Source organism: Poecilia formosa, unplaced genomic scaffold (assembly GCF_000485575.1).
Source record: "Poecilia formosa unplaced genomic scaffold, Poecilia_formosa-5.1.2 Scaffold623, whole genome shotgun sequence".
In the NCBI taxonomy this organism is placed as follows: Eukaryota; Metazoa; Chordata; class Actinopteri; order Cyprinodontiformes; family Poeciliidae; genus Poecilia; species Poecilia formosa.
Window position 1 is genome coordinate 230569 of NW_006800562.1, and position 9902 is coordinate 240470.

Below are 9902 nucleotides of genomic sequence, written 5' to 3' on the forward strand. Positions count from 1 at the left end.
TCCTTGCCAAATTCTTCATCCACTCCTGTAAATGGGGAAATAGAAAACCTGTCTTTCCAGTCTTTAAAAGCCTTCCAATGGACAACCACCTGAGAGTCTTAACCCTCTTCAGACCATAATATTAACTGGTCCGCCTGGCATTTTTTGATTTTATGGCTGTAAAATTTTTAAAAAATGTGCAATGAGTCTGAATTTTTGCTCTTTTTTCCAAAACACCCTCAGCTTTCAGTATTTGATGGTCATTTAACATTTTAGTCTATTAAAAATTGTGAAAAAACAGTTTAAAGAGAAAAAAAACTAAAATCGGAATTGAAATTTTCAGGTTTATTACTGAATAAAAACTTTCAGATGACAGGGGCAAAGAATTTGAGATGTACAATTTCAATTTTCAACATATACCATAAATGCAGAGAAAACTGTGAAGTCTGGCCTCCAATTTACAAGATTTTATGCCTGTTTTCTTTATTATTATTTCAGGCGTTTTTATTTTTTGTGGAAGGCTCTGAAGCAGTTCCTCTCCAGCTGCACACAGAGTCCCACTCTGCACACCTCACATTGCCATGGGGTGCTTCTTTTGCACACAGTGCACTGTCGTCGCCCCATGCTGGCTCTCTGGGCCTTTTCCTGCTTTTGGCTCGTGGCAACAGGGAAGTGGTCTTCAGAGGGGTGATGTTCAGACATGCTGTGAAGTGAAACGCCGAGAAGAGATGCAGCTACCTCCTCCTGAAATTGCTGTCGTGTTTTCGGCTTTTGGTGCCTACTGGCACACAGCTCCTTGTGAAGGATGAAGCTGTTGGTGACAGCAATGTCCAGAAAGTGCTGGAAAACGGTTACTGGCCACCTCTTGGTTCGTCGTTTGGTGGAGTGTGTTGCCAGCATTTGGTCGGAAGTGTCAACCCCTCCCATAAATTTATTATACTCCCCCACAGCTGTTGGTCTGGGGACAGGCAGCTTCTGGCGTTTCCCATCCTCTGTCTTCTGCCAGCGGAGCACTGTCTCCCCTTTGTAAACTGGATGGACATTTGTACAGATGGAAACTTCTCTTGTATCCATCCACTTTACAAAGAGAAGGTCGTGCTCCCTGATCCATCGAATGGAACCCCTCGGTGACCCTCGGTTCAGGGCATTTTCTGTGGTCGTAGGAACACCGACCCTCCCTTGCCGGTAAGTGCCACAAGCCCCAAATCCCTGCTGACCCAGGTAGCGGAAGAGGAGGGGGCTTGTGTAGAAGTTGTCACAGTAAATAACATAACCCGACCCGAGGTAATCTTTATTTACTAGTGACGTCACTACATCATAGGAGAGCCCGTTCCCTGACGATACTGTTGACTTCCCCTGGTAAAGAGAGAAGTCAACAGTGTAGCCATTCACATCCGCCAGCACGAAGAACTTCAACCCCCACTTAGTAGGCTTGGCTTTCATGTACTGTTTCAGACCAATCCTGGCTTTTGTGGCCACCATTCTTTCATCAACTGACAGATGCTGCTTTGGATGGTAAAAAGCCATGCACCGGTTCCTCATGATCTCAAGGAGAGGTCGTACCCGGTGGAGACGGTCATGTTCTCCTGTCCCCTTCCTCTGATCATTCAGTGCATCCTCTGCTGGATCGCTGATATGAAGATTTGAAGAAATAACCCTAAATCTGTTCCTGGACATGACAGTGGAGGGGAAGGGCACGTAGAAAATTGTATTTTTCCTCCAAAAATCTGAAACTTTTGGGAGCTCCAGCAAAGCCATGTACAGTAACAAACCCAAGTATTTCTTCATCTCCTCTATAGTGATCTCACTCCAGGCAAAATTTCTTCCACTACGATGATTTCTCACTGCATACTTGTTTGAATTGTTGCACAGAAGTTTCAAAACTTTTTCATCAAAAAAGTGGGAGAACATTTCACCTGGAGTTGAGACTTGGGAATTTAGAGGTGGCTGAACTCCAGGAGCTCTTTTGGGCTTGAACTTCAGTGGGGGGGGAGTGATGTCAGGGTCAAGCGTGGTTTTCCATGCAGCTACTGAGGAACGACATGGTGACCTGCTGCGGACAACATCTCCTCTTCCTTGGTCACTGCGAATGTGGCTGCGACCCTGCCTGTGACCAGGGGTAAGTTCATCCTCTGGTTCAGAGAATGGCCTAAAGTAAAAGAAATATACAGTAAAATCACAAAAAAACTACTCATTACAAATGTAAATTTATAGCAGGATTATGAAAAAGATAAAAATAAAATTTGAAAGGAAATAATTTCCTATTTTCAGCATAATAAATAATTATTGCACAAATTATGCAGGAATGAAGATGAAGCTAAGCGTTTAGCTAGCGTTGTGCAGCATACATATGAAAAAACGGCGTGTTTTACATACCCTGGTTCTGTCCCAGTAATATATTCCTCGTTATGTTCCTTTCTGCGACTCTTGATTATTCTTTCTGATTTTCGTTTATACATATCTTTCAAATTGTCTTCTGCCGTCTCCTTTTCCGTCGTCTCCTTTCTCTCTCGCACCGCTGCTCCGAGGATGCAATGCTTAGCTTCGCATTGAAATTACGTAACGGAAAAATCTTATGGAAAGCTTATTGCAACATGCAGATGTGATACACCGTTGGAAAGCCCTTTTTATGCACTTTCAGATACTTTTGAAATTTTTTGAATTCGGCCAGCCATTCACGAGTTATGATACAAAGTAGCTTGGGTGACAAATGTGACGCAACCATGAATCTTTCTTCTGATTGGTCAAGCTCATATCAAACTTTCCCGGGTAGCTACCGTAATGTATCATATATGCCTTGAAAGCGCAATGTCTCAGCTTTTCTGTACTTTTGGAATTTTTCTGATACGTTGCACCGTTCAGGAATTACGGTTAAGAGAATTACACAAGCCGAATCCTGTCGGCGCCGACAGGTTGGTACTAGGAGGGTTAAAATTAATGAAAAGCAAGCATGGAATACAGCTCTTTAACACCTACAACCTGAACTCAATTGATGAGAATTAGTGCCCCTATGTCTTTTTCTATTTATTTGTCCATCCATCCATCTTCTTCCAATTATCCCCAGCCACTTGGGCCAGCTCCTCTGGGGTTCTCAGGCCAGTCAAGAAACACAGTCCCTCAAGGGTGTCCTGGGTCTCCTCTCAGTGGGACGAGCCCGGAACACCTCACCAGGGAGTCGTCTAGGAGGAATCCTACCTAGATGCCCAAGCCACCTCAACTGGCTCCTCTCAACGGCTCTATTTTGAGTCTTTCCAGGATGACTGAGCTTCTCACCCTATCTTTAAGGGAGAGTTTAGACACCCCACAGAGAAAACTCATTTCGGCTGCTTGTATCTGTGATCTCGTTCTTTCGGTCATGACCCAAAGCTCATGACCATAGATGGGGGTATGAACGTAGAACGCAGATAACTTGGCTCTCTCTTCACCACGACAGACTGGTACATCGCCTGCTTCACTGCAGACGCTACACCAATCCACCTGATCTCCCACTCCATTTTTCCCTCATTCGTGAACAAGATCCCAAGATACACAAACTCTTCCACTTGGGGAAGGACATTTTCCCTTACCCAGAGAAGGCACTTTACCCTTTTTCAGTTTAAGAACATGGCCTCGGATTTGGAGGCACTGATCGTCATCCTAGTCCCTTCACACTTGGCTGTGAACCGCTCCAGTGAAACCTGTAGATCACAACCTGATGAAGCCAATACAACCACAACATCCGCAAAAAGCAGAGATGCGATCCTAAGATCACCAAAACAAATTCCCTTAACAGCTTGGCTGTGCCTAGAAATTCTGTCCATAAAAGTAATGAACAAAATTAGTGACAAAGGGCAGCCTTGGCGGAGTCCAACTCTCACTGGAAACGAGCTGGACTTATTGCCGACAATGCGGACCAGACTCTGACACCGGTCATAAAGAGACCTAACAGCCTGTGTCAAAGGGCACGGTACCCCATACTCTCGATGAACCCCCCCCACATGGCTCCCTGAGGGACACGGTCGAACGCCTTCTCCAAGTACACAAAACATATGTAGAATAGTTGGGCAAACTCCCACATACCCTCTAGGACCCCACTGAGGGTGTAGAAGTGGTCCAGTTTTCCACAACCAGGACGAAAACCACACTGCTCAGTCCGGGGTTCGACTGTCCAACAGACCCTCCTCTCCAGCCTCCTTACCAGGGAGGCTTATGAGTGTGACCTCTCTGTAGTTGGAGCACACTCTGCGGCCCCCCTTTCGGAATGGGGGGCTATCATCCCGGTTTGCCAATCCAGGGAACTGCCCCTGATGTCCATGCAATATTGCAGTGTCGCATCAACCAATATAACTCTACAACATCCAGAGCCTTAAGGAACTCCGGGCGAATCTCATCCACCCGTGCGGCCCTGCCACCAAGGAGTTCTTTAACCACCTTTGCGACCTCATCCCCAGAGATTAGATAGCCCAACCCATAGTCCCCAGGTTCTGCTTCCTCAATGGAAGGAATGTAGGTGGGATTGAGGAGGTCTTTGAAATAATCTGAACTGTACAAACAGTCAGAATGGAGGCAGAGGGAGGCTAGACTCTCATTCACTGGGGTGAACCCCAACATACAGGGACCAAGATGGGGCACAAAAAGTATGCCCACTCCTGCCGGCACCTCTCACAATAGGCAACTCCAGAGTGAAAGAGTGTGCAACCCCTCTCAAGGAGACTGGTTCAAGAATTGAAGTGAGACCAACTATTTCTAGCTGGAACCTCTCAACCTCACACAAGAGCTCAGGCTCCTTCCTCACCAGAGAGGTGACATTCCATGTCCCGAGAGTCAGCTTCGGTCACAGAGGATCGGATCGCCACGGTCTTCGCCCTCAGCCACCACCCATCCCACACTGAACCCGAACCCTTTGGGCCCTCCCACATGTGGTGAGCCCATGAGAAGAGATACCCATGTTTCCTCTTTAGGCTGTGCCCAGCTAGACTCAGTGGGTTAAAGCCCAGCCACCAGGTGCTTGCCAATGTGCCCCATCTCCAGGCCTGGCTCCAGAGTGGAGCTGTGATGACCCACGTTCAGGCGAGGGAACACCGTTTCCAAAGATTGTCTTCATTATAAGGAATCTTTGCGCTGCCCTTTGTCTGACTCCTCACCTAGGACCTTGGGTAACCCTACCAGGGGCATGAAGCCCCCAACAGCATAGATCACTGGGATACTGAAACCCTTCCACCATGATAAGGGGGCAGCCCATGGAGGGGCTGTTTATTTTTGTCATTTTTTCCCTTCTGTTTAATGCCTGATACAATTTTTTCATGAAATATTTTTATGTGTGTCTTAAACATGTGCAATTTGATATCTTCTTGTATATACATGTCACATGATTCTGTACAATTGTTCAAGATGTTTAATAAAAGAAATCCCCAGATTTAATTTTAACAGAATTGTTCTACCATGTCAGCGCGGCTATGGATGGCATGCAAAAAATTTCTGGATGTAAACAATAACATGAAAGGGGTATGTACTTTTTATTTAGGTTCCTGTACAAAAGACTGTTAATTATTTGTTTTCAGCCCTCTAGTTTAGTTTTCCTTTATCAAGGAGTTTTATTTCCGCCACTGGGTGGCTGCTCATTCATATTTTGTTTATAGATCTGAGCACTGAGTGGTGCGGATCTCAAGGCAGACTTTATTTATCTTCAACTAGTGATGGGTCCGGCAACACCGATGTGTCAGCGCATGTGTCAAGCCCATAGACCAAACCCCGTGTCGGTGGGCGTATACAGGAACTGTTTCGAAATGACACTGAGGCACCAAACTGTGTTTTTATAAGGAAGTCATTTTCCAAATTAATTCTTGATCTTTTACGTTACAGCATCAACTATGGAGCAGCCTCAAGGCAATCGAAATGTTTCCGCATTGTGGGACCATTTTGATCTGACATCGGAAAATAAAGTATTTGTTTTTATTTCGTTGTTGTTTCATCCGGTTCTTTTCAGTTTCTACTTGATCTGAATCCAAATTCAGCTGAAATTAACTCTTAGTTTACTTTCATATTATGTTCTGCAGGTTAAGTGTTGCATATGTTTAACTAAACTGTCTTATTTAAATAAATCCACCTCCTCCATACTGAGGCATTATGAGGCCAGGCATGAGAATGAAGTCCCAGATACACTTAGATAAACTCAGATATGCATCCATTCTACAAATTACTCAGTTACTTTTTATGAATTATTTCATATAAATGTATTGTATATTCATTTTTTTTCTACAGCAGAAGTTATATCCAAAAAGTGTAACAGACAAAATTTCAAAATGTTGGAAAAACTGTTTTTTTTTCTTTTTGTTGTTTTTTTTTTAAATAAATTTGTGGAAAACATTAAAAAAATAAAAGAAAAAACATCCATAAGCATTCTCATTCCAAGCACGTTCACTTAAATTGATATTCTGTATCCTAAGAATATCAAATATATTTTAAATTTAACTGAAGATATGACATAATACAATATATAATATACAATAAAATACAATGACAAATCTTATTGTATAGACTAGATCAGGGGTGTCAAACTCAATTTCACCTAGGGCCACTTCAGCATATTGGCCACCCTCAATGGGCTGCATTGACAGTACAAATCAGGAGTGACCAGGTTCAGTCCTCCAGGCTGCAACTTTTAGATGCATCCCTGCTAAAACACCCCAGACAAAAGGTTGACTTCCCTCATTAGCAGCAACTCAGTTCTGTAGAGGCTTATAATGAGTCAATGNCTTTGGATTAAAAGTGTCATTATTTACCGAATGACACTTCATGACAACAGTCAGACATTCATAAAGACTCGTTCATGTTCATGACAGATGTTATGTCATGTTTATGACAGTGTCATGTCAGTCTTATGCACATCCCTTCAAATAAAGTGTTACCAAAATAAGTCTCTGTATTTTGATCACTGGATGGAAAAAGGTATTTGGTCCATAACACACTTCCTAATGACAATGGAGATTGGTTGAATGAGGAATTTTGCTTATAGTATAATCTGGACCACTTACTTACTCAGTTTAACACAGTATTGAACTCTATCCCTATTGCAGTCAAATATCTGGTTCAAAATTTAAGTATTCAATCAGCTAACCTTCAATTACTTGCACTTTAACTGTATGGAGTTAATCTTTTGGATAGAAGTAACGATACGTCAGCATTTAACTGATTTTACAGTTCCAGCTCGACCACATAGAAACTTAAATTTGTTTTCTGATTCAGAGGTTAGTAAGTGGAGAACTCCTTATCTTAAATACCTCTCAAGCTCTAAAGCTAAAAGGCAATCGAAACGTTTCCGCATTGTGGGACCATTTTGATCTGACATCGGAAAATAAAGTATTTGTTTTTATTTCGTTGTTGTTTCATCCGGTTCTTGTCAGTTTCTACTTGATCTATCTGAATCCAAATTCAGCTGAAATTAACTCTTAGTTTACTTTCATATTATGTTCTGCAGGTTAAGTGTTGCATATGTTTGACTAAACTGTCTTATTTAAATAAATCCACCTCCTCAATGCTGAGGCATTATGAGGCCAGGCCTGAGAATGAAGTCCCAGATACACCAAGATAAACTCAGATATGCATCCATTCTACAAATTACTGTTACTTTTTATAAATTATTTCATATAAATGTATTGTATATTCATTTTTTTCTACAGCAGAAGTTATATCCAAAAAGTGTAACAGACAAAATTTCAAAATGTTGGAAAAACTTTTTTTTTAAATAAATTTGTGGAAAACATTAAAAAAAGAAAAGTAAAAACATCCATAAGCATTCTCATTCCAAGCACGTTCACTTAAATTGTCACTTTATGGTACATGTTCACATTATTTATTGACTGTATCCTAAGAATATCAAATATATTTTAAATTTAACTGAAGATATGACATAATACAATATATAATATACAATGACAAATCTTACTGTATTGACTAGATCAGGGGTGTCAAACTCAATTTCACCTATGGCCACTTCAGCATATTGGCCACCCTCAATGGGCTGCATTGACAGTACAAATCAGGAGTGGCCAGGTTCAGTCCTCTAGACTGCAACTTTTAGATGCATCCCTGCTAAAACACACCCAGACAAAAGGTTGACTTCCCTCATTAGCAGCAACTCAGTTCTGTAGAGGCTTATAATGAGTCAATGATCCAGGTGTGTTAGAGAAGGAACACAACTAAAGTTGCAGATGGTAGCTCTGGAAAACTAGACTTGGGCACCATAAATGTATGAAAATACAATGTTAAAAATAAATTAAACAACGCCTCATATTGTTAAATAACTGATTTTATGTATTCAAGTTTTAAATATTACCTTTGAGTTTGCATGTATGTAAAATTGCTGCTCAGTTTAAAAATTACAATACTTAAAAATTACAATACTTAAATCAGTAAGCAAACATAAAAAGTTTTGATATAAACTCAATTTCATCCACAAAACTTTTTTTATTTATGGCACAACCAACATGTATTTCACATAAGAACAACAAAACAATTAAGTGATGTTGCCTGTCCTTGAACGCAAAGCTGATCCCTCTTCACCCCAACATCAACTCACAAACATCTTTATTCACAGGTCATGTTCTGTAAATAAACACAAAACAAAACACAAGCAAAATCAATAAATTATATGCATATTCTAGTATACTTACTCTCGGTTTTACATACATTCATTCTATTTTAATTCAGTTTGTTCGTGCTTACCGATGTTTTCTGACTGGATGTCTGGCACCATTTTGCCCCGGTCAGTTTGTTGATGTCTGGTTTTAGTTCTTGTGTTGTGGCAATCCGCAAAACGGCTTGTAGGCTTTCGTCAGTAATGCGCAATCTATGCTTGGTCCTGTTTAAATTCATTATTGAAAACGTCTGTTCGCACAGATAGGTGCTTCCAAACATGGACAAAACACGAACTGCATGAAGTCGAAGCTGTGGCATCAAATCAGGAGACAGTAGACGGTAAAAGTTCTCAACTGAAACATCACAGAACCTCACTGTCGCTTTGAAGCTCAATTAACTCCATCTGAAGGCGGTGGGGCGCACTGCAGACATCGGCGGTGAAAGAATGGGCAAAGATGTCAAAACCAGAGTGCTGCGATTTAAAGTCAGAAAAGCGCCGATCAAACTCGTTTATTAACTGAGTTAGTTTGGTAAGCGAGCACATGAAAAAGCACCGGGAGCTGAGGCCGAGATGATCCGACAAGCAGGAAAGTGGATGAGATTGTTTTGTTCCACCTGGCACTTACATAGGTCGAGTTTGCTGGAAAGCTGTGATCGTGTCAGACATCTGTGTGATGACTTGTTTACGTACTTGTAGTTTCTGATTTAGCTGAGCAAGATCTCCGAAAAAGATTTTGAAGTTCGGGCGATTTCTTCAGCCACAATAAAGCTTGCTTTTACCGCTGCATCATTTTTGACTGTGGCTGTTGGGAAGAGCGAGCGTATGTTGTGTACACATCCACCTGAGAAATGTAGGACGTGTACTCCTTCACCTTCACATGAGGGTGGGGAGGGCATCCATCTGAATAATATGTAGTTGTGACCCTGGAGACTGTTTAGACAATCAGGACGCAGAACAAAATGCACTGTGAAAAAAACTGCACAAAAAAATCGCGAAGCAGCGAGACCGCGAAAGGTGAACCGCGTTATAGCGAGGGATCACTGTACTGGTTTTTCACCTTCAAGTAGAAACAGGTATCCGTTTTCCCATCGTTTATTCACAGTCTTCCTTGTAAATCAATTTTTCTTTTCTTGGACATTTTGATGTTAGCTTGTCGATGTCTCAGTTTTATTTGCTGGGAAAATCAATAATCAGCTTGAGGTGACTCTGCTGCACTCTAGTGGCGAGAAGCCGTCATGTTGGCTGGTAACAATCGGAATGCATTATGGGAGATGTAGTTTGTAGTCAATTCGTGCTCAAAACCTAT

At 41.8% G+C, this 9902-nt stretch overlaps 1 protein-coding gene across 1 annotated transcript; it reads right to left on the reverse strand.

Moving 5' to 3' along the window:
- Positions 1 to 483: 483 nt before the first annotated feature.
- LOC103130317 (piggyBac transposable element-derived protein 4-like) lies at positions 484 to 1737 on the reverse strand. Its single transcript, XM_007541681.1, has one exon. The coding sequence runs from the start codon at positions 1735 to 1737 to the stop codon at positions 484 to 486; it is 1254 nt and encodes a 417-aa protein (XP_007541743.1).
- Positions 1738 to 9902: the final 8165 nt, after the last annotated feature.

Coding starts and splice junctions, on each gene's coding strand:
- LOC103130317 (XM_007541681.1), bottom strand. CDS start 1,737: ATGGCTTTGCTGGAGCTCCCAAAAGTTTCAGATTTTTGGAGGAAAAAT.